Below are 24,576 nucleotides of genomic sequence, written 5' to 3'. Positions count from 1 at the left end.
GTTTTTAAAGGTTAGCTCCGGCTGGTTGTTGTTTTTAGTCCCGGTAACGGGAGGGGGGGAGGGGAGGGGGGGGGACGGCTAACCGCAGCTAGCTCACTCCGCTCGCAACCTGTGTGTGTGTGTGTGTGTGTGTGTGTGTGTGTGTGTGTGTGTGTGTGTGTGTGTGTGTGTGTGTGTGTGTGTGTGTGTGTGTGTGTGTGTCCCAACGAAAACACACACAGTCCGCGATCAATCAGTTCGCCCAAAACAAACCGTCGCGGCGGCTCTTTCTTGTCCGACGTCCAGTCCCCGGTTCCGTTTGTTGTTTGTGTCCTCCGCTCCGTGTTTCCCGCTGAAGTCGATCCGCAGCGGGTTTCACGTTGTTGTTTGTTTGTTTGTTTGTTTTTTTTGTTTTTTTTCTCTCTTCTGCGAGTTGAGACGAGCGACAGAGAAGCAGCCGCCTTCCTCTCGATACTCCAGCGGGAGTCCGAGCCTGGACTGAATGAGCGAGTCCGCGAAACCGCGCGGCAAGGCAGGCGAACTGAGCGACGGCCGCATCCGGTCGGGAGTTTCGAAATAAAAGCATTCGCTCCAACCAAATGTTTCGTACACTTTATTTGATTAACTCGATAGATTAGATTAGATTAGATTAGATTAGATTAGATTAGATTAGATAGATAGATAGATAGATAGATAGATAGATAGATAGATAGATAGATAGATAGATAGATAGATAGATAGATAGATAGATAGATAGATAGATAGATAGATAGATAGATAGATAGATAGATAGATAGATAGATAGATAGATAGATAGATATGGATGATAGATGGATGGATGGATGGATAGATAGATAGACCTGCCTTATAACAACAGATTTAATTTATCGTTTCAACTGTGACAACATTTTCAGGATTACAATAAAAACTGTGAGAACACACAAATAAATTCTGATATTACCATCAACTGACATTTTATTAGATCCAATTCAAATAAAAAAATTAAAATTAAAAAAAAAACTGCAAACAGTAGTATCATTTAGGAAAAGACATATAAGGAGGCGATGAATAAGAGCAGAGTCATTCAACCCTTTACGATCTACACTCATAAAACCTAGTCATGTAGAAACTACCATCATTCTGACAGAGTGAATCATAGAAACATGGTGTCCATAACTGTTTAACTCATGACTTCACTCTGTATCTGTGGAATCGACATTCACTGACACCTACAGATCAAATAGTGTAGTTCACTTACTAACTCACGTGAACTTGCATAAGGATTAGTAACAAAATGTAGTTAAAGTATTAAAGTTAAAGTAGTGGTTTGGTCCATCTGGCTCATATATTATAAAGGCTATTTGACATGTCAATAGCTCAGCGTTAGGTACGTAGTTTATTTAGAGCCATTTTAAATCATCTGGATAATCTGATGTAGAGAAGGCAGTGAAGAGGATCAGCAATTTGTGATTAAATAAACCAATCTTTTGATTTAGCTTAAACAATTCTGGTTAAATGTTGCATTTGGAATAAGATCATTTTCGTGGATGACAAATTGGTAAACTATTTTTACAAAAAATTTTGTTGAGGCTTTTATTTTTTTAAGGCCTGTTCGTTTCCTGTCGACGCACGGTTCCGGCTCACTTGACAGGATTGTGGAGGTTTGTTGTACGTTGAAGACGCGGCAGTCCGGAGGGGTGGAGAGAGGTGGGGAGGGGGGGGCGGAGCAACACAGTACAAAATAAAAGCTCAGAAGAAGCTTCTGACTTTATTGGGACTTAACTGAAACTTTACTGGTGAAAACAGTGAAGTGCAGCTGAGCGAAAGTAGACAGTTTAACAAGGGAATAAATCCTGTGAGGAGAACTGTTGGTCAAAAAAAAATACTCATATACAGTAAATAAAAAAACCACATAATTCCTACATGTTTAATTTATTAAAATAACAGTATTTAAGCAGGGATGAAATAGAAGGATTATGCCAAAAAAACAAAACTATATAATGAAAGGGGAAAATAAAATGGGGAAGGGGTGCAGTTCACACAACACTGGTTTCCAACGCCTGGTTTGCGGCCCCATACAGGCCCACTGATCACTTGCTACCCGGCCCTGGGAAGAGGATGTAAAGCTGAGTAATTAATTAACAGAAATCACATTTGTTTTATTATAATTATAATGCCGGCGCTGAATAGAGCGTGATTTAAACAGACTTTCGATCACAACATGAAACAATTATCCAGAAAGTAGGATAATAAACTCCAATTTGCAAAATTCCTATATTCATCTTTTTGTCACAGAAGCGGTATTTGATTTGAAAACATCACATTTTTTCCATGACAAAAATGTATTATAGCATTTATGTTGATATTTATAAGTAGTAAATAATTATTAACATTATTTAATATTATTTATCTATAAATCCCGACTCACTCGTACTTTAAAATTTTACTCTCACACAAAAGGTTTACGTAAGTATTTGCTCACAGCGAAAGTTATAAATCATGTATTGAATGCTTCTACGCAGCCTATGAATACTAAAGTGAAAGTAAAGTGTTATCACTCTTAAAAGTCGTATTCATTTCCACTGGGTCGTTTTTTTTTATCATCCTTCAGCTTCGTCGGAAGCCGGCGGCAGCGACAGGACACTGTCTGTTTATGCAATAAGTTGATAAGGTAAAGTTGTAACTGAATCCACTCTGTCAAACACATTCAGTCCGTATCCACTCTCTTATTGTGTAGCAACCAGCAAACAAACACAAAGCGTTCGCACTTTCTCCGTCTGTGTGTGTGTGTGTGTGTGTGTGTGTGTGTGTGTGTGTGTGTGTGTGTGTGTGTGTGTGTGTGTGTGTGTGTGTGTGTGTGTGTGTGTGTGTGTGTGTGTGTGTGTGTGTGTGTGTGTGTGTGTGTGTGTGTGTGTCGTCGTGTATTTTGCTGATTCACCCGGCAACAAGCTGAGTCACAGCTACAGCAGCTTTGCCTAGGATGCCTCGTTACCGCGGCAACCGGCATGCAACAGCAGCATGTGTGTGTGTTTTGCCAAACTAACCGGATCACCATCTAACAAACACCAACGTGGTTTCCATGGAGACCACAGAGCAAATCGGCATCCACGCAGGAGTCATAATACCTAAAAATAAAACAACAAATGATTATGTTTGTAAACTGGGATCTGGTTCAGTCAAATGAAGTTATTTTCATCTAATTTGTGGTTCTTTAAAAAAAAACGTATTTTACTGGTTGTCATCAGCGGCAGGTTGAAGTTCGTCCTCCCAGTTTGGAAGTTGTTGGTTCAGTTTCAAGGTGAAAATGATTAAGTTATTATGACTGATTAATGGGGCCGCAGGATAAATCTAAGATGTCATGAATTGATAAAAAATATTCTGCTTTATAAAATTGGTCTGACTGGACATTAACCATCATTACAAAGCAGTCATCTGTGCTGCAAAGAAAGATTCATGTCACCTGCCTCTTTTAGGCAGGAAGGTTTTTTAGAAGTTTGTTGTTGTTGTTTTTCATTGATATTTGATGTTTATTATTGAAATAGATCACTGAGTCAAGTCTTTATTTGAATCTTTTTAAGGACAAATAAACCACAACTTTAATGGATTGTAACCAAAAGAGTGAGAAAGTTTAACAACAGTGACACCTGCTGACCAAAGTAGAAGAAAAACTTTTAATGTGCCCGAAGAGGCAATTTTTCAACACATACATGCAATACATACAAGACACGGTACTTTATCCATGTCTCCACCCCGTCACCATCTAAAGAGATGCATTGACATCTAAACTTATCATTTATTTTTTTTAAAAACAAGAAAACAATAGCATATTGAACAGAGAACAAATCGTTTGGTCAAACTTGGCAAAAGCATTCACTTGATTCCAAGCGTGAAGTGATTCGATTTCGGGGGTTAAAGGTCAAAGTTCAAAGCCACTGTCACCACACATTATCATTAAAGGCACTGGTAATATCTTCAAGGAACAAAGTTCGTTCGAGGTCATAATGAACGGAAACAGCTTCTCAGTGAAAGTCTGGTTGAAGGTGTGTATGTGTGCATCAGTATCAGGATCAAAGAACGACAGCTTCCCTTCGTCCAAGTTCAGATGAACTCTGATCTTCTGCATCTTCTTCTTTGGACAGAAAGGATAAGCATTGAGAGGGCTGATTATGACATAATTAGTATTACTGAGCGCCACTGCCCAAAATCCAGGCCGTGCAAACCTGCATCCCTTCCTGCCATACGTTTCTGCAACCACTCCAACATGCCAGGATGTACTGTCTCCTACTTCAACGTCCCAGCTGTGAGTCCCTGAATTAAAGCCCTCTGAACCCAGGATGCTGCCGTAATAATCAAATCTCTCTGGGTTGTCAGGAAGGTTCTGTCTCCTTCCACATCTCAAGCTGGTCAGATCTTCAGACAGGATGAGTCCTTGGTGAGCCGTGTTTGGATCCAGAACCACAGGAGTGTAGGAGACCATCTTCTTCATCTTGTCCCAGATGTTGTAGGTCAGGTTGCCCACATGTTTGGCCACGTCTATCAGAGATCCTGAGGTCAGCTGTGGATCGTCCAGCAGGGGGCGCCGCTGGACTCTTTCCACTGCAGCCTTGTAGTTCTGCAGGATTGAGATGTCTTTGGCTCTCAGCTGCTCCTCTGTGACTCTGATTGTGTCTGAAAGAGATGATATCTCTCTGCTCAGAGCCTCAATCTTCTCCTTCATCATCTGACTCTTCTGCTCCTCTTCCTCTCTCAGAGCAGTGATCCTGGCCTCCTCTTCCTCTTGGAGAAACTGGTGAAGCTTCTCAAACTGCTCTTTAATCTGCCTCACTGTGTTTTTTGCCTGGACTTTAATGTGTCCTGCTGTTTGATCAAAGTTTCCTTTAACTTTCTGAAAGATCTTCAGTTTGTCTTGTAAAGGTTTCAGGGATTCTTGGAGCTTCTCTCTGTGATCTACTGCAATTTCAGCAATGGGTCTGAACCTGTGGTTGGAGTGTGTTTCGGAGTCTCGACAGACGACACACACTGGCTGCTGATGATCCAGACAGAAGAGTTTGAGTTTCTCAGAGTGCAGACTGCAGAGAGGCTCAGACTCTGTAGAAGCTTTCTGCTCTCTCTCCAGTAAAAAGGCCTCACACAGCTTCTTTAACACGAGGTTGCCAGGTGGGTTTATCTTATCAGATGGACTCTTACAAACTGGACACTCACGTACCAGTTTCCCTCTCCACCATCCCTTCACACAGTCTTCACAAAAGCTGTGGCTGCATGTCAGAACAACAGGGTCTTTAAATATGTTATGACAAACAAGGCAGGACAGGTCCTCTTCAAAACCCGAGGCCATCTTGTCTCTAATGCTGTAAACACATGAGGTGCAGTTAAAACAGGCCATCATACACTTCCATCTTTATAAAGTTATTTACATCTGATCTGTGGTTCTTTAAAAACTTACTTTACTGGTTGTCGTCAGCAGCAGGTTGAAGCTCGTCTTGCCTGTTTGGAAGTCGTTCGGTTTCCAGGTGAAACTGATCGTCTCTGTCTCTGTGGACTCCTCTCAGCACAACAATTTCTGTTTTGTGGGTTGTGTCATGAAACACATGAAGCTTTGTGATACACTGCAGGAAGTGCATTAAGATGTCGGTCATTTTTTCTATGCAAATCCATTTCAGCATGCAAATACCCACGCAGGTGCAGGGAGAAACTCCACACTGAAGTCCAAAAACACAACCATGCTGCCTCAAATTAAAAGAAGACAAATTAATAAAGCCGCGAGCCGATGGACAAACTGACAAATCAGGTCAGCTGGTTCCCCTGGCGCCCGGACCCACTTAGGTTTACCTCTAAACCCAAAGAATAACTTCCTCCACTGTGTATCAAATAAAAGGAAGAAAATCAAGTAGAAAAACAGCCCAACATCCAGGGCAATAATCAAAAATAACTAATTAGATCACAAACATTTCATCCCGGACAAGCCCCCAAATATTGCAACTCGGGCTCTACATTTATAAAGACGAGGAACAGAATAACATGGTGCTGATAGAGCAGGAGAGAGTTGGAGGAGGAGCCACTGATTCGGCAGAAGCGGTTGATTGCTTATCTTCCTGAAAAACAAACCTTTTCCCAAAAACTAAGAGAAAGTGAGACTTAACCAAGACAAAAAAAAGAACAGTAAATCCAGGACCAAACCATCCTGGGTCAATATGTATAAGACTGACCCTTGATTTTATAATGGCCGTAAAAAACAAAACAAATATGAACACACCTCAGGTTTATTACAGTGTATTGTCAGTGGAAGAGACAAACTGACTTTACCACATGACTCACTGTACACACCCAGAAAAAAGCACGGGACAGAGAGCTCACATGAGAACCACTTTCAGACCAAACTTCACCTGAACAACAGCACATGGCCTCACTCCAAGAACAATGGGCTTCCTGGACATTTTTTAACATTGCGACTTCAAACACTGAGAAAGTGTCCAGGAACTATACGCCTTACAGGGTTCAGTACTTTTGATCGAACTTGACTGTCTTCCACTTTGAGTATCCTGCCGTTAACATATCTGAGGAAAGAAAATGGAATTCAGATCAGTGGAGGATCTCTTCTGCACCGTCTGCCACGATGTTTTTGAAAATCCTGTCCTCCTACCATGCAGCCACAGCTTCTGCAAAGACTGTATAAAGTCCTGGTGGTTAACGAAGCGACTGCATGAATGTCCAGTTTGTAAGAGTGTGGCCAGAACAAGATTCCAACCTCGCAACCTGGCATTGAGGAACCTGTGTGAGTCCTTTTTACTGGCTCAGAGAGCTCGTGCAGGATTTGAGTCTTTCTGCAATCTGCACTTTGAGAAGCTCAAACTGTTCTGTCTGGATGATGAGCAGCCGGCGTGCGTCGTCTGTCGAGATTCACAAACACACGCCAACCACAGGTTCAGACCTGTCGATGAATTTGCAAAGGAACGCAAAGAGGAGATCCGGTTAATGACGGTGCCCTTACGGTCGAGACTCGAGAAGTTAAAAAAACTTAAAGGGAACTGTGACGAAACAGCGGGACACATTGAAGTCCAGGCGAGGAACACAGAGAGGCAGATAAAAGAGAAGTTTAAGGAACTCTCCCAGATTCTGCAAGTGGAAGAGAAGACCAGGATCGCTGCTCTGAGGAAGGAAGAAAAGCTGAAAAGTAAGAGGATGAGGGAAAAGACTGACTCTCTGAGCAGAGAGATATCATCTCTTTCAGACACAATCAGAGTCACAGAGGAGGAGCTGAGAGCCAAAGACGTATCATTCCTGCAGAACTACAAGGCTGCAGTGGAAAGAGTCCAGTGGCGCCCCCTGCTGGATTACATAGAGATCGTTCCAGGAGCTCTGATAGATGTGGCCAAACATCTGGTCAACCTGACCTATCCTGCCTGTAACAAGATAAAAGAGATGATCTCCTACACTCCTGTGGTTCTGGATCCAAACACGGCTCACCCACATCTCATCCTGTCCGAAGATCTGACCAGCGTGAGATTTGGAAGGAGACAAAAGCTTCCTAAGAACCCGGAGAGGATCGACTACTACCGCTGCGTCCTGGGCTCAGAGGGCTTTGACTCAGGGACTCACAGCTGGGACGTTGAGGTTAAAGACACCGTTGAGTGGCTGGTAGGTGTGGCAGCAGAGTCCGCCCACAGGAGGAGAGACTTAAGGTCTGGATTATGGCTGATAAGGTTTTCATATGACAAATACTCAGCACTCTACCCACCAAACAATGAGTTCATTCTTCAAATCAAAAAGAGGGTTGAGAGGATCAGAATTCATCTGGACTGCAACAGAAAAAAACTGTCATTCTCTGATGCTGATAGTAACAGACATATTCACACCTTCAGATACCCTTCCACTAACAAACTGTTTCCGTACTTCAGCAATGGAAGAAGGTCCCCGATAAAGATACTACCACCGACTGTCTCAACTCAAACCCCATCAAAACTTATAAGGGCTGTTATTGGCATAGTCGTGGTGTTCATTTTGATTGTGATGATAATGTAGTCATCCATCTCCCAAAGACAAACCAAGACTTTTCGTGAGTATTTCCAATGGCTTGAAGTTCTTGTTTTGCTGAAGTGATGCGAAAGTATAAGCAGGGTGTGTTTTAAACCGTAGACTGTTTATAAAAGTCGACGAAGCTTTTAGATCTAAAAAATGGTTCCGATGCAGAAGTGTCTTCAGCTGCAATACCAGCGAGTGTCACCAGAGGTCGGCTCCAAAAAGCCTCCGGCTCCATAGACTCCCATTCAACTTCTCTCATCAAATCCAAAGTGAATAAAATGTGTCCATCAGTTATCTCGGTGTTGTTAGCTGAAGTCACTCCTTCTTATTAGTTTTCTGGAGGTCCATCTGAAAATAATCCCTCATTCATTAGAAAATAAGCTTCAAAAAGACCTGTTTTGGGGGGCGTGTCTGTTTGATTGACAGGCCTGTGGTGCAGTCAGGCTACGGCTGTCGGTGGGCGGGACTTATTTTTTCTTCAATAAATGCAAAAACAATTATTTAGTCCATTTTTAACTATTTTTTTGGACTGAGGAAGCAAAGTCTGTTACTGGCTAATTGTTTGTTTGCAATCTAAAAAATAAGTACATTAAAACTTGTTTTTTGTTGGGATTGTTTGTTGTTGTGATAGAGTGCATTTCCTGAACGTTTGTACAGAATGTTATGTTGTTTAATTCATCTTTTAATAAAGATTTTACAGATTAACTTATCACATTTTTGTTATTAATGGTGAAATTTCTTTTAAAATGTGAACCAAGTAGAAAACAAAGAAATCACCACAAAAATGAATGCATATTTTAGCAATAATATCCTCACAGAGCTGAAGGGTTTTTCCTGTTGTTATTGCAGTTTACAGAAGTGGTAGATTCACGTGTAAATAATATCCACAGATAATACAGTGTTAATAGTTTTAAAGTCTACATTTTCAGAGAGGAAGTAGAAAAAAAAAAAAAGTATATTTTTCTCTTTTTTCTTTTTTAATAAAGTATAAAATCTTTTCATAATCATCAAAGACGTACAAAGACACCAGGTGGGTACAGTAGGTACAAGATTAAAAATCATACCATCATAGAAAAATAAAAGCAACGCAGATTCACAAAACAGCAAACCCATAATATGCGAAACAGAAAAATCACGTGACGACAGAAGCAGGACTTTTACTGTCCGTGACGGCGTAGTGTTTCAGGATTAAACACAAGGCCGCTCACAGTAACACGAATCTTTAACCACGGAAATATTTGAATTAGTCTCATTGTTGAAAAGGCCGAGGCCGAGGCGTGATGTGACTTTAACCCTTCAAACGGGAGGTTATTGTAATGATTATGGTTCTGAGTGATGAGGAACCTCAACAGAAGTTTCATACAGTTTTTTCTCTTCTCCATTTCTTTCACTCGTCATCTTTCGCTTTCTGGTTTTCTGCCATTTGCTAGTGGTTGGTATCGTTGAAATAAAATTCGACTGTACGCTAGTGTTCAAAAACTTTTTTGAAACCTTTAAAATTTTCTATATTCTCGCCGAAATACGATTCATCTCCTTTTATTCTTATTGATGATACACTTTCACATATATGTTTATATTTAAGCAGAAATATAGAAAATAGGATCCACAACTTTTCAAGCACCACTGGACCTCGACTTCGGCACTGGTTTCCTTTACGATACTTTTTTCGGTACCAAATTTCGAAGACCCATTTTAACCAAAAATAAATTACATTTTACGGTACAAAGCTTGAAGTTTTCTGCAGTTTGACTGCAGACTATCAGTAGATGCTAGCAAGCATGCCAGGAACAGAGAAGCCTTTTTGTGAATGTGGCTATATCCTTGGTTTCCACATTTGGTAGAACGATGAGTACTAACGACGACTAGCAAAGTACTTCAGTCGGTGCCATAAAATCTCCTTTTCCACCTCTGCGTCAGTCCTCATCAAGTTTTAAGGCAACCGAGTTGTGTTTACAGGTTGCAAATAATTTAAAAAATAGCACAACAATTTGCTGTTTGACAGCATAAACCCGAACATGCTTAGCAGCCACGTAAAAGAAATATGAATATAAAGTGTTTTTTTTCCTTAAACCTGGTCCCATTTGCCACCAGTCTTTAAAATGATTTTACAGCCCAACAATCATAAGATTATTTTAGTTTGACACACATGTAACAGCAAATGTTTCAACCAATAAGTGAGGGGGAAGTTCTGTAGAAAAACGCCAACTATGTGCCAGATACTGCATGTTCGTAATCATTTTTAAAGCAGCTTGGTGGTGCTAAAGTATAAGTACATTTTTAAGTTTGAAAGATTCTTTAAAAAAAAAAAGAATTATTGCCACTTATTTACTTAAAAAGAAAAGTATCTGTATCAAAATGTGATTCTTTAAAATTCTCATATATTAACAAAGCTACCTTTTCAGATTGTAGTAAACACATTTTGTAGCTTTAAATAATTGTCCAAACGTCCTTCAACTCACTACAGTGTCTTACTCTCCCTCCACCTTTTAAAAACTTACATATGACCGACCTCGATGTCAGGTGCACTTTTAGCAGCACAGCTCGTAGCTGCTTTTCAAGTCTTTTTTTCCTTCGACCGACCAGATCTAACAGGATATCCGAACCCGTGCAAGTCCAGTCCAGTCTTGGAGCTCACTTTGCTGCCCTGAAACCACGCCAGCAGCGCGTCTGATTTTCCTACTCTGTGATTTTCTGGAAAATATCAGCGGCTTTTATTTTTTTTGCCGTATTTGTCTCAATCAGTTTAGAGTAAAGTCAGTCCCCTCAACGGTCCGATGATCCCCGAACGAAAACCCGCTACGAGTCCAGAACGCAAACCTCCGCGGTTACCTGTCTGTCAATCCATCTGTCCGAGGTCGAATCCCCTCCGGCGTCGCCCCTTCCCTCCCGTCGTCTCTTGGCGAGGTCGCTCGCGATGGCCAGCGCCCCTCCTTTCAGGAACCTGACGAAGTTCTCGCCGACCAGCGGCCCCATGGCGTACATGCCCGGCCCGTCCGCCGCCACCACCTCATTCGTGAACGGGTCCACCTCGACCGGGTTCCGCCGGCACGTGATCGGCTCCTCTGGGTTGACGCCGAGCGGGCGTCCGTTGTCGTCCAGGAAGGAGAGGTTGGGATGGGCGCCGATCAGAACCAGCGCCTTGGAGACCTGGACCGCGGTCCGCCTGCCGGACTCCGACTCCAGTATGCACTTCCGGTCGGGTCGGAACGCCACGACTCTGTGGCGCGGGAAGCTCAGGTAACCGGGATAGGAGGAGGAAGGGGAGGAGGAGGAAGATGGCGAGGAAGAGGAGTTAGAGGAAGGGGAGCGGTGTTGGGAGTTCTGGGCAAGTTCCTGCGGCTGAGGGCTCGGATGGTGCTGCTGCTGAGTCATCATCTGGTGAACCTGGAGGCCGAAGGACCGGAGAGAGAAGTTAAAACATGACTTCAGGACTGAGACCAGTAAATCGGGTTCATTTCAAATTCAGGATTAATAAATTCAGAGGAAAATAATTGTCTGCTGGTTATAAAAACAAATAGGCTGTAATGCCGAAATACAGGCGCAAACATTTGATACATGAAATGATTTTTACATGTACCTTGTGGTACTCCGGGTAGAGCAGTTTGGGCAGCTGGTTGAAGATGAGTCCGGGGTCGTTGACCGAGCGTCTGAAGGCGTGGTAGACGGGCGTGTTGAGGTGGTGGGCGGCCAGCACGGCGTCGGCCGCCGTTAGCCCCGCCCCCACCACCAGCACCGGGTCCGAGGACTGGTCGAGCTCGCCGCGAGAGATGGCGGCCTCCAGCTCCCAGAAGGAGTGGCAGACGAAGGGCAGAGACTCGCCCTCCACGCCGAGCCTGGCCGGGATGTCGTGCGTGCCCGTCGCCAAAACCACATTGTGGGCCAGCAGCGAGAAAGGCACCTCGTCGGAAACGGCGGAGCCGTCTAGGAGCCGAGGAAATTAAAGTGAATGAATTACTACTTTCTTTACATTTTTAAAACAACAAGCCAATCAGGAGTGTTTTTTTCATTCACTCTACCTCCAAGCTCCTCCCCTTCTCTGCGCTGCAGCCCCGTCACCCTCCAGCAGGGCGGCGAGCCGTCCTTGTTGCTTTGCTGCCTGGTTACCGAGGTGACGGTGGTCCCGCAAGCGAAGCTCTGCTCCAGAGACATCTGGGAAACGTAGTGCTGATAGTAGGAGGCGATCTCCGCCGGTGTTGCGCGGTCATTTCGTACATTTCTGGGAAAAAAAAAAAAAAAAAAATGCACATAAGAAATACATTTTAAACAAAACAGATGTGCTTTACAGACACACTTTTATCACTGGGAAAAAACAACTGCTGTAAAACAATAAGTCTAAGAGGTGAACAGGAAGTCCTATCATAACATCCGTTGCGACGGTGACAGATTGTCATTTTATGTAAATCCTGCAGGGTTGAAGTGAGCTGGAGTCATTTGAAAAACAAACTAGAGAATAATGAACACAGTCTTTGTTCTTCCATCATATCTATTTATGCAGAGCTTCCCGTTTGGATCTCGTGTTGTATTCTGCAAATTAAAACATTTCAGATTTCAGAGGACATATTGGGGAAAAATCTGTGGTCATTAAAGTGGCTTTAAAATCTTAATGGCCTATAAGTGAATTACAAAAATTGTGAATTGCTATTTTCTTTTCATATTTGTGTCATTTGAAACAAGTTGCCGTTAGCTCATTGTTAGCTCGTTTTTTAGCTCGTTGTCCAAGTGGTCGGCCAGTTAAAATCTTTTTGTTTAGTGTTTTTCGATAGTTAAGTTGCGAGCTTGTTAAAAAGTTTGTTCAAGTTATTAGCCAGCAACTTTTGGGGAACTTTTACAAGCAATATCAGTTCACTCGCAGATTTTTTTTGAGGTTGTCGGCTGGCAGCCTTTTAGCATTGAAGTTGCCTGCCAGTTTGCAACTTTCACACCGAGGTTGCCAACTAAATAACAATGTTTTATGTTCAGGTTTCCAGCTGGCTAACAACTAAAAACTTTTTATAGCAAACAATCATTTTGTCTGGATTGTCAGCGAGCAACAACTAGCTAACAAAATATTTTGTTCAGATTGTCAGCTCGCAAATAATTTTTTGTTCACCAGTTGCCAGCTGGTAAACAACTCTTTTCTCAGGTTCGTCACCAAGCGAACAAACTGCTGATTTTATTTGGGTCGTCTGCTCACCAACTATTTTTTGTTTTAGCGAAGTATTTGCTAATGTTGTCAGCTAGTAAACAAAGTTAACAAGTCAGTTCAAGTTATTTTGGAGACAAAACTTAAGCTTCGTTTTGGATGCAATTATCAGAATCATACAGATGGTTAACGAACAGACAGTCCAGTTAAACTTCTCAGTCACGGAGGGGAATTCATTCATTTTTCTGACACCAAAAGCTTTTTTTTTTTTTTAATTACAATGTAATGTTTTAATTTTTTTTATATAATGTGCTGGATTTATAATGTTCAGACCTGCGTTTGTCTCTCATCCAGTCCTTCAACTTGAGTCCAGGAAGCTCCATCCAGTTGGCCAAACTCAGAGTTAACATGGAGCCTTCCATGGCCTGGAAACAGCACACACACACACACACACACACATGCACACACACATACACACACATACACACACATGTACACACATGTACACACATGTACACACACCCACACAGTTGTGTTACCGTTATAATGAGGCTTTGGAAAACTCTCGTTCCTTTCTTCTCAAACCGAGTGAAGCGTCCGACCTCGTTGACCTTGTGTTTGTGAAAACTCAAAAACTTCAAACTTTCTGACGCAGGAGAATCTGTAAACTCTGTAGTTTGATTTGCAACGACAGTTTTGTTCTTTTTTGAGTTTTCTAAAAGTGTCACGAATGGGTTTTTTTTAATTTTTGAGCTGAGGATGACTGTGATGCCTTTTTTTTTTTTTTTTTTTTTCAGACTGTTCTCAGATCTGATGTTCAGACAGTTAAATCACAGCTTTTAAAGTCTGATGAGGACCATCAGACTCGGGCTGCAAAAGTTTGCCAATAAAAATGTTTCAGGCTTCACCTGCTCGTCGCTTTTCTGCCTGCGACTCACGTTTTGCGGCCTTTTAATTTAATATGGTATATTATTGATTTTGCAGATGTTTATTTTGGTCTGCAGGGCAGCACTTTTGTGATTTTTGAAAAAAAAAAAAATAAATCAGGTAGATAGGTTGACCCGAAAGCTTCTGTTCATTCGTCGGAGTCATGTTCGCAGCGTCAGCGTGTGCAAATAAGCAGCTGGCGAAAGGGAAGCTTGTTTGCATAAATTACCATAATGACTGCTGAATTTATCTTCATTTTCATGGGCAGACACAAAGACCTTGTTGCGAGTTTGATTTATCATGTCGGAAAATCTTTAGAAAGATAAATGGCAAGCATTTACTTAGCATATATATTCTTTAAAAATAAAGACTATAACACAGTAAAAACACAACAAATCTTATTATTCTTTGGATGTAAAATACACAAATTGAATCATACAAACAATTAAAAAAAATACTTTTAGATTTTAGAGTTTGAAACTCCCTTTTTTTTTTTTTTTTTTTAATAATACACGAGACAGTGTTTTGTATTTAAAAATGTGTATTTGGTGGTACGTACATGCCAGGCCCCTCCGGGTGGCCCCTTCCCCAGCACCAGGTGAGGGACGGCGCGCTCCGGCTCGTACCGGCACTCCAGCGGGGAGGTGTGGTCCAATCCGAAGTCGCTGTCGGGCAGCAGCAGCGAATCGAAGAGCACCGCCACGGGATTGGACGATCGCCCCTCCAGGCCCTCGCACAGGTACTCCAGATCCTGAGAGAGAGAGACGGTATAAGACGCTGGTGAGGCATCGTTTTTTTTCACACGATTTAAAAAACAAAACAAAAAAACCACTGAAAATCAAAAAGTCCAACATCTCTTCATGCGTTTGTTTACCTGCTCCAGCAGCGACAGGAGCGGCTGCTCCCCCAGCTTGCTGTGCAGCAGCGGGTTGGGGTGCGATACCTCGGCCGACAGATAGGGGGTGTAACCCGACAGCAGGTAGGACAGGCAGATCCCTGAGGGGCCGTTACCTGGGCGACAGAAAGACGAGGAAGAGCTGAGTTTTAAGTGGCTTTTTTTTTCTTTTTTTTTGCGTGTCTGTACTTGCCTGCAACGATTACACCTGCTGGGGGAGTTTTATTCAGCGTTTCTGCATTTATTTATTTTTTATATTTAAAAATGCAATTAAAAATAAAAATACAAAATGATTGTAAAAGTTCAAGTAAAATTAGTCTGCTGAAGGAACTGCCACTAAATGGAGAAAATACTGTTTACTATTATTTACTACCAGTTATAAACATAAACTGTCACTGCAAAGTCACTGAATGACTTTGATATTGAAGTGAATGGGGCCTCCAGCATGACTCAGCAGATTGTAAAGTTACATATCAAGCTCTATAACAAGCCAGTGATTCAGCAAGAACAACATTGAGGATTCAAAAGCTATTAAATGTCCACTCATGATGACTATTGACATTCACATTTAGTGCCTGCTTCCTCTCTCTAAGGTGATGTGGTATTAAACCGGTCAGCATTTATTAACAGTCATCATGTTTAAAGCGTCAAAACACTTTCAATAACAACATGTAGTGTGTTCCTTCTTTTTTTTTTTTTTTTTTTTTTTTGGGGGGGGGGGGAATGTCCAAAAAAATTATATATATATTACTTTCCAACACATTTCGTGCCTTTGAGATCCGTCAAAATGAACAGTGTGTTTTAATGTTGTTATTAACTGTTACAGGTGCTTTTAAGGACAAAGAGTTCTCATAGCAAACGCTTGAGCAAAGACGTTTCCAGCAGTGTAATCAAAACAATTTACGTGTGTGTGTGTGTGTGTGTGTGTGTGTGTGTGTGTGTGTGTGTGTGTGTGTGTGTTTTCTTACCAATTATCACCACAGGCAAAATCTCTCCAGGGAGAATTTCTTTATCGTGAAGAGCCATTTTAGCTGCAGAGAGAAAGATATTATTATTATTTATCATTCACGTTCTCACCTCTATGATCTGAGACTGCCTAGACTGAAGTTAAAGTAGTTAATCAGTCACCTCTGACACACACACACACACACACACACACACACACACACACACACACACACACACACACACACACACACACACACACACACTTCCCCCATGTGACCTGACAGTTTAACATGGCAACATGACTCATCCAGGAACCACAGAGGAAGTGAGCGTCGCCGTGAGAGCTGAACTAGTTTTATCAGGAAAAACTAAAAAAATCTGCACAAATATGATGATTTATTTCCCTTTATTTTGTTAAATGTTGAAATTTGTGTCCGTTTATGAACAAAATAACGTGTCGCGAGAATGTGAATATATTCGCTATAAAAATTTTAAAAAAACAGGTTGTTGGAAGTCAAATTACTGAATGACTTAAGGACAACTTGACATACGTGACAATTTCATTAATATTTTACAGACTGAGATACTTTTGACACGCTTTAGTCCGGTGGTTCTCAACTGATGGGTCGTGACACAAAAGTGGGTCAAAGTTTTATTTTGAAATCTACACAGCTTTCGATGCTGTGCTTTTATTTTCAAAAGGACAGAGTTCCCACGACGCAGCACATGCGACAGCTGTTGACGGCCAGCGTTTTCATGACAGTAACGTACAAAACTAACATTGTCGCATCAGTAGTTAGCTCTCAGTTGTAAACAGCATTAAGATTAGAAATGTCTCTCGCCGCACTTTTTCCGCACCTGTTTTTGCGTATTTCACCGCATTATGGATTCCCGCTATATTTTTCTGTGAAATGGATTTAAACAAATCAAAAAATGTATTCACGAACTGCCGTTTTAAAGCCTCGAATTGGCATTTTGGTTGTTGCCGTAGAGGTCAGAAGTGACCATATTTGGACAAGAGGGTGGAGCTTGGGAGAACCTGTTTACACTATGCCCCGCCCACTTTATTTTATGAGAGAAATTGAATGGGAGTCTATGGAGCCAGAGCCTCTTTGGAGATACAGCCCCCTCCACCCCACCACCTAGTGGCCCTCGGTGGTATTGCAGTTTGAGGCACTTCCCGCATTGGCCTCATTTTTCAGACCCAGAAGCTGTACGGTCACTTTTACATCCAGTATACAGAGGAGACGAAGCCCCGCCCACTTATACTGAAAACCTGACACGCCCCCAAAAATTAGAAGTTGATGCTTTTTAAATGGGACTCTATTGAAGCCAGAGGTTGTTTATTTTTTTAATGGCCCTCAGTGGTATTTGCACTTTAAGGCAATTCAGGCTGAACGAACTCGAGAACCCAATTTGGTCGGTGCCTCAGGTCTCGTTTTTAAACCCTTGTGACGGAAAATCTGCGCCTGAGGAATTTTCTTCTGTACTTATTATACAAGCGCGAGTGACGACGCTCACTTTCCAGCCAAATCTCATTACTCAATTTTTTTTTTCCTGCCGAGAAAACAAACCCTCTTTGTCTCGACTCCTACACTCCCAAACTCGGACGCGACAGGTCATACGAAGAGTGTAAGCGGGTCGCCACGGTAACCCATTTACTGTCAAGTTTACAGACACACAGCAAACATAAAATAGATCACGATGTCAACCGTGATCTCACTAACGCACACAGTCGCAGAAGGACGGAGGGGGCGGGGGGGGGGGGGGGCGAGGGTGGCGGTTTACTTTGATCAATCTGCTGAGTCATGCTTACACAGAGGAACTTGCAGAAGGTGAAGGGAGGGCGAACGGGAGAGACGAAAAGAAGAAGTGGAAGAAAAGGGAAACGCAACAGTGGAGACACAAAGAGGTGAAGCAGGAAAAGAGCAACAAATACAACATTAAAATAAATAAATAAATAAATAAGTGGAACGACTGAAGTCAACGGAGCAGCAGAAAAAAAAAAAGAGCGAAGCTGGAGAAGAGATAAAGAGGGTTACATAAGTGCTGTAGTTGGCGGCGAGCCCGGACCTGAGTGGGTTTCATAGCCAGAGATTTCTGGAGAGCACGCACACACACACACACACACACACACACACACACACACACACACGCACACACACACACACACACACACACACACACACACACACACACACACGCACACGCGCACACACACACACGCACACGCGCACACACACACACGCACACACACACACACACACCGTGGCTACGTGCAGTCCCAGTAGCCCAATTCTGTCTTGGACCCGACTTTGAGGGGATAATCGGTTTTTCCGGCATTTTTTGGCACAAAATCCCCCCGAACACATCCGGCCAAGAAAAGGTGACTAACGCCGGATTTACAGTAAAGTCAGCGGAGTCCATCGTTTTCAGCATTAACTCTTTGGATTTGTATTTATTTGTGATAAAGACAAAAAAAAATAAAAAATTAAATTACGTGAAAAACATTTAGCTGGAAACTACAATCAGGAGGGAAAAGTTTGTGCTGCAGATTGTAGAAGATTCACATCACTTTTTTTGTGTGTGTGTAAAGAATATCAGAATCGCTCCATTCAAGCAGAGAAACAAAACTGCCGAGAGAGAGAGAGAGAGAGAGAGAGAGAGAGAGAGAGAGAGAGAGAGAGAGAGAGAGAGAGAGAGAGAGAGAGAGAGAGAGAGAGAGAGAGAGAGAGAGAGAGAGAGAGAGAGAGAGAGAGAGAGAGAGAGAGAGAGAGAGAGAGAGAGAGAGAGAGAGAGAGAGAGAGAGAGAGAGAGAGAGAGAGAGAGAGAGAGAGAGAGAGAGAGAGAGAGAGAGAGAGAGAGAGAAAGTCATACCTGATGCATTACGGATGTATTTATTGACCTTAAACACACCTGTCCTCTTTGTTCAGCAACAGAAGGAGATAAGATGTCGAGATGAAGTCAACACGAAGCGATTAAAAGAGTTGTAAATTCTAGCCGTGACGTGGAAAAGATATTATCATTATTATTATTGTAATATTGGTTGTTTTGAGGGTAAAAAAAAAAAAATTGACAGGCGGGTCGCAGGCGTCCAAGGTGCGTTCACACCAATTTTGGTCCCTTTGAGTTTTGTGGTTGGGCTGTTAAACAGGTTGATATGGTGGCGGCGACTCTAATCGCTCTGGTCCTCAAATGTTTGTTCGTTTATTGACATTTTAAGAGGTCAGTTCACCTCAAATATCCAAAAGCGTCATTAGAGCCACAAAACCAAGCGAAACAAATTTAAATAAGAATCTGCATGACTCAATACCAGCAGGGAGGTGGGGGGTAAATGGAGTTTGGGTTATTTACATAAACACGCTTCTCCAAGTGAACTGTAGTTTTTCCTGCACTGGTGCGCATCAGCTGATAAATATTAGAATATTTTCCTCAAGAGATTTAGATAATATCCTCAAGCGAGTGTCTCTTAAAGGAAACACCTGTCGGTTTCTCTCGTTCCAGACAGATGTTTACCGCACGGATACACCTGCAGAGATCCAACAGCACCACAATAACACTGAATTTTTGCCTTCAAGCGTGAGAGTGTTTGTGCACGATGAATGATGCAAACCTCAATCATTACAGAAAAACTAAATATAATCAAAGTGGAAGAGCAGACTTCCTCTTCCTTTAAAAAAAAAAAAAAAAAAAAACAAGTCTAAACAAAGGCAGCTAATCGCACATAATCACAGTCGGCACACACAAAGAGCTGCAAACTGAAAAGCAAAGCACCACTTCAAGACCTCAAAGTATTTCGATAATGAGACGCTTTTAGTTTTACAACCCTGACCTGACCGCGACCTTGACTTCTTAACTTCTCTTTCACGTTGTCGTTTCTTTATACTTCTTCCAATTTTTTATTTTTTTTAAAAAGGGTTTTGCAAGAAAAAAAATCTCTATATATATAAAAGCAAAAAAAAAAAAAAAAGAGCGTCCAAAAATCACAGACTGTATAAAAGTGTTCGTAGCTTCTGGTTTTGAAAAAAGGTTCCGATGCAGAAGTGTCTTAAGCTGCAATACCACCGAGTGCCACTAGAGGTCGGCTCCAAAAAGACTCCATAGACTCCCATTCAACTCCTCTCTTGAAATCTTAAATCGATAAAGTCTTTCCAGCAGTTATCTCGGTGTTGTTTGCTAAAGTCGCTCCTTCTTATTACTTTTCTGGCGGTGCGTCTGAAAAATAATCATTAATTAGAAAACAAACTTCAAAAAGACGTGTTGTTGTGTCTGTTTGATTGACAGGCCTGTCAGGTTACAGCTGGCAGCTTTAAAAACCAGTAGTAAAACTAAAAAGGTGTTTGTCCAACGGCAACTGGTCTTTTATTTCATCAGCTTCCTGGATGGTGAAAAACAAGAAAGGGTTTCACAAAAAGCTCGGGAAAAAAAAAAGCAGAAGGAGGTTTGAAGTTTGAATCCGGTGACCGAAGGACTCACACTTCTCGTGTTTTATGTACCTTCGTCTCCAACCCTGAAAAAACGGCTTCAGGAAGCGTTCCCGCGCGGCACCCGCACCGGCCGGCGGTCGTCCATCTGCCATCTTCAACCGGGCCAGACGGCTAATCAGATTTTCATTATGTCTGCCTAGCTGAACGACTACAAGCCCGGCAGGAGCCGACACCACAAAAACCGGTTTGTGATGACATAAGCACCAAACACACAACTTCTCACGTTTCTCTGTTTGAGTTGATCGTCTTAAAAACAACGTGAAGACGACAAATAAAATATGATTCGGTTTTTTTACATTGAGTTTTTTTGGGGGTTTTTGTCTGACCTTTTTTTCCTCTAAATTTTATTTTCTTTATAGTTTTGAAAAATGCCACAAAGATCAAATTATTTTGTCCTCATGAGTCCGATTAACTTTAATACTTCAAAGTGTATTTTGATGCCAGGCATGTAATTGATTGGCAGACAATTAATCACCAACTATTTTGCCTTTTTTTTTTTAAGAAGAAGAAATTTAAATAATATTTTTTTCCAGCTGCTTTTTCTATATTTCATTATGAGGCATTTTTTTTGTCATTTTTCAGGCATTTTATGGACAGAAATAATCAACATGATGAATCCATGATAAGAAATCAAACAGGACTAAGGAATGATTTGACATTAATGCAACGTTTTTCTTTATATAAAAGTTACGTCTTCCTGGTGTAATGATAAAGAGCTCTTACACCACTTTATATAACGGAATAACATCAATAGAGTCTGGTGGCTAAATTTAGCAGGAAACACTGGGAGACTGAATATGTAAGTAGTGCGTCCAGCAACACCCCCCCCCTCCACCACCACCACCACCACCACCCCCCGCGTGAGCTGCGTGACTCACATCACCGTCAATGCGAGCTGAGGGGACAGACCTGCTCTCCATGTCTCTCTGCGGCCCCTGAACGCACCACCGCTGCACTAACCTCCCTCCAATAACGCCATTCTCTGACGCATCCGTACCCGCGCGAGCCGCGCCTCTCCCCCCCCCCACCCCCCTCACGGATACAGGTCTATCGGAGATGTGGGGGGGGGGGGGGTACTCACAGATATAGGGTCCCGGGGATGCGTCCGTCCTCTGCCAGCTTCCCGGAAGACACCACGTCAGTCGGAGCTTTTGTCTTTTGTCCTCCCGTCGTTCGGCTGCAGCGTCTCAGTCCGTCATGTCGCGGCTCTGTCGCCTGATTTATGTCCCTCTTCTTCCGCACATGTGCTCCGCAGACGGCCGGCTGCAGCTCGGAGCTGCACATTCACAACTTATATACCCTGCAGGCAGTCCGGGGCCCGACAGCCAATCAGCGGCGGCGCTCCGCTCCCCCGGTTACCCTCTCTCTCCCCCCTCCCTCCCCCCTCCCCTCTCCTTCTCCCCCTCCCCCTCCCTCCCCCCCTCTCTCCCTCTGTCGTAACACACAAAGATCGTCTCGGTGTGTGTGTGTGTGTGTGTGTGTGTGTGTGTGTGTGTGTGTGTGTGTGTGTGTGTGTGTGTGTGTGTGTGTGTGTGTGTGTGTGTGTGTGTGTGTGTGTGTGTGTGTGTGATGAGAGAAAGTACTGGAAGCGACGCTGCATCTGTATGAAAGAAAGAATGAATGACTGAATGAAGGAAAATATCATATATCATATAAAATATCAGATAACAAATAATAATAAATGCACGAACATAAAACATTAAAATTAAATGGAGGTCAAGGGGCACGAGGTTAGTTACGTCATGTCTGGTGACAACAGAATAACTCATTAGATTTGAACACTTGAGGGAATAAACAGGAGTTACAGTCAAAGTTAAAGAGAAAAAAAATTAACGTCCATTAAAGTAAAGTTTAATTTGACATTACCCAACAGGGGAGGACACGCCCCTTAAAACAATGTTTTATTTCTGTCTACACGCCTAAAATAAGACAAGGTCAACAAAAAAAAACATGAAATCAGAAAGTTATCAATCAGCTGTCAGTCATTCATAGAGTTCATCCATTGTGGCCGCCATAATTGTGTTACATGAATTCATTAGTTGTAGACTTTGTTTAAATTTCCATTCAAAATATTTCACCCAAAAAAACCCAACAACAATACGTTTGTTTTTGTTGTGGTGGTGCCCAGAAAACGCGGACAGAGTGGGCCCTCCTGTCTTGCTGCCCCTCTCCGATGTGCTGCTGAAGCAGAGACTCACGTTGAGTCAAAGTTTCCAACAGCTGCTTCAAGGAGGCTTCAGCAGCAGATTATAGATTTATTAGGAGGAAATTTTAGGCTCATTAATTAATTAAAAAAACAAAGAAACTTTTCTGTCGTCTATAACAGCTGTTTTTTTTTATTTTATTTTTTTATATCCCCTTTTTTTTTTTTTTCTTGTAGAAAATTTTCTTTTCTTTTACATTTTAGCCACACTAGCAGCGAGGCGCTACGCTTGTCCAGCTTGATAAGACATCCAAAAAAATGTTTTCGTGTTCTCCAGAGGAAAAGATCGTTCTGACTTCGACCTCCTGTGTTTTAAGAGGGTCGACGTTTTTAATTATCCAGTCAAATTGAACACCTTTGGAGATTTTATCTCGTCTCGCTGACTCTAAATGTATTTCTCCCGTTCCCAGAGGATGTACCCTCATGACTTTGCAGATCGTGCCATAAACCAGCCGACATCGTTTTTAATTTGAAGTTTTGTGGGTTTTGTGAGTTAAAAAAAAAAAAAAAATCTTTTAAGGTTTTTTTGGGACAGATTGCATTTAAAAATTTAGCATTCGTGCTCCCCACAGGATGAACCGATGATCCTCTCACATCAGGTCACCATTTCATGACCAGATACCTGACAAACAAATCAAATCCCCGTCACTGTCAATTTCCTAAAAACCTTCTTCAGTGTTTAAATACCAAGAAACATTTTCTTTTGTTTGCTATTTCCTATTTATTTCTCCACTTTGTAACTCGGTATTAAAAGTGATCTCACAACTGTTTTATTTTTTTCTCTCTCATCTTCTTTCTTCCAACTTTTGGGGTTTCGCTCATTTGTCTTTCCAGTATTCACCGTTGGTTTCTGACGTCTTCAAACCGTCCACCGTCCACCGTCCACCCGCTGCTGTAACTCCTGTCTCCCTTATGGCTCTGGCTCGGCAGCCAATCAGCATGAAGCAGGTACGGATTATATGTATAGAGACACCTTATTATCCCCCAGCATTATGATACGCTGGCGGATTTCCTCATATAGATTATCTGCAAAGCTCTCTGATTCAGGGGTGTTATGTTGAAACAAAGTGCTTATTTATACTTCGGTAACGTTGTAAGAGTTTAACTATACTTTATTCTAGACGTTTAACTAAATTACGAGTAAAAAGTTTTTGTTGAATATTCTTGGTAATTTTCCAAGTGGCAGGATCGTTCACCGCCACCAGAAGAAGTCTACCGAAACCAGCTGTTATGGTAGCCATTATTATATCATCTGTTGTCATGACGACCAGAGGGGTAAACAGCAGGAGCTGTTTCGAGCCATCGGCCAGGGATGCTGCGTTTGCTCGCAGCTCCTGCTTACATGACAGCAGTTCGTTTAACAGATCAGGTCGCTCAAACTTGAACTGTGGATGTTGAAATATGAATGTAGGGAGGACCAAACCTGCCAAAATATAAAAAATTAAAAATAGATGAGGAAATACATTCATGGAAACCTGTAGTTCCAGTTTCTAACGTTTTAATAATACTGCATGTTTTAGAAGTGAGTTGTTGTACAAGATGAAGAAAAACATACCAAGAGATCCAATTACGGCGCCAACAATGCAAAACATCTAAAAAAAAAAAACAATAAGAGAAATAGCCACTATACAAATACATGATTTGACCCAATAAGTAATTTAAAACATCATTTAATGCACAAAAGATAAATAAATAAAATATTCAAAAATAAACTAATTCATGTTTCTGTATGTGTTTTGCTATATTTATTGATTCCCTTAATAATCTACTTCCTCATTCGCTTTTACATCAAATGTATTCAGTTTTAAATTAATGTATTAACATATTTATTTCTTCAACATTTCCGAGGGGCCGTCGTTGTTTCGTCAGTATTTTTTTATCAGGAATCCAGAACACACTTATGGTCACCTCCGGCTGCAAAAAAAACAACACAAAAAAACAAAACGCCCGACCGGAGGTTTTCAAAACGGCGGGTCACAAACCGATGACGTCGTGC

General features: G+C 41.9%; 2 protein-coding genes and 1 pseudogene across 2 annotated transcripts; 1 reads left to right on the top strand and 2 right to left on the bottom strand.

The window, feature by feature from the left end:
• Nucleotides 1-3,649: 3,649 nt before the first annotated feature.
• On the bottom strand, nt 3,650-5,836 carry LOC138629131 (nuclear factor 7, ovary-like; annotated as a pseudogene).
• A 598-nt stretch (nt 5,837-6,434) lies between these two features.
• On the top strand, nt 6,435-8,009 carry LOC138629130 (E3 ubiquitin-protein ligase TRIM39-like). The gene has a single exon (XM_069712641.1). It carries the CDS (start codon nt 6,547-6,549, stop codon nt 7,996-7,998), a length of 1,452 nt encoding a protein of 483 aa, XP_069568742.1. The 5' UTR covers nt 6,435-6,546; the 3' UTR covers nt 7,999-8,009.
• A 635-nt stretch (nt 8,010-8,644) lies between these two features.
• Nucleotides 8,645-21,667, bottom strand: osgn1 (oxidative stress induced growth inhibitor 1). The gene is made up of 8 exons (XM_069712640.1): nt 21,459-21,667; nt 15,911-15,973; nt 14,922-15,058; nt 14,607-14,798; nt 13,454-13,545; nt 12,015-12,214; nt 11,576-11,919; nt 8,645-11,382 (listed from the first exon to the last, which is right to left on the bottom strand). The coding sequence occupies exons 2-8, from the start codon at nt 15,966-15,968 to the stop codon at nt 10,795-10,797; spliced, it is 1,611 nt and encodes a 536-aa protein (XP_069568741.1). The 5' UTR covers nt 15,969-15,973; nt 21,459-21,667; the 3' UTR covers nt 8,645-10,794.
• Nucleotides 21,668-24,576: the final 2,909 nt, after the last annotated feature.

This window comes from Brachyistius frenatus, unplaced genomic scaffold, assembly GCF_029030835.1.
Source record: "Brachyistius frenatus isolate BFR_SWC_R1_liver_20210118 unplaced genomic scaffold, ASM2903083v1 Contig_111, whole genome shotgun sequence".
Lineage (NCBI taxonomy): Eukaryota > Metazoa > Chordata > Actinopteri > Embiotocidae > Brachyistius > Brachyistius frenatus.
The sequence above is the reverse complement of the archived record's forward strand: the minus strand, read 5'-3'. Positions and strand labels throughout refer to the sequence as shown.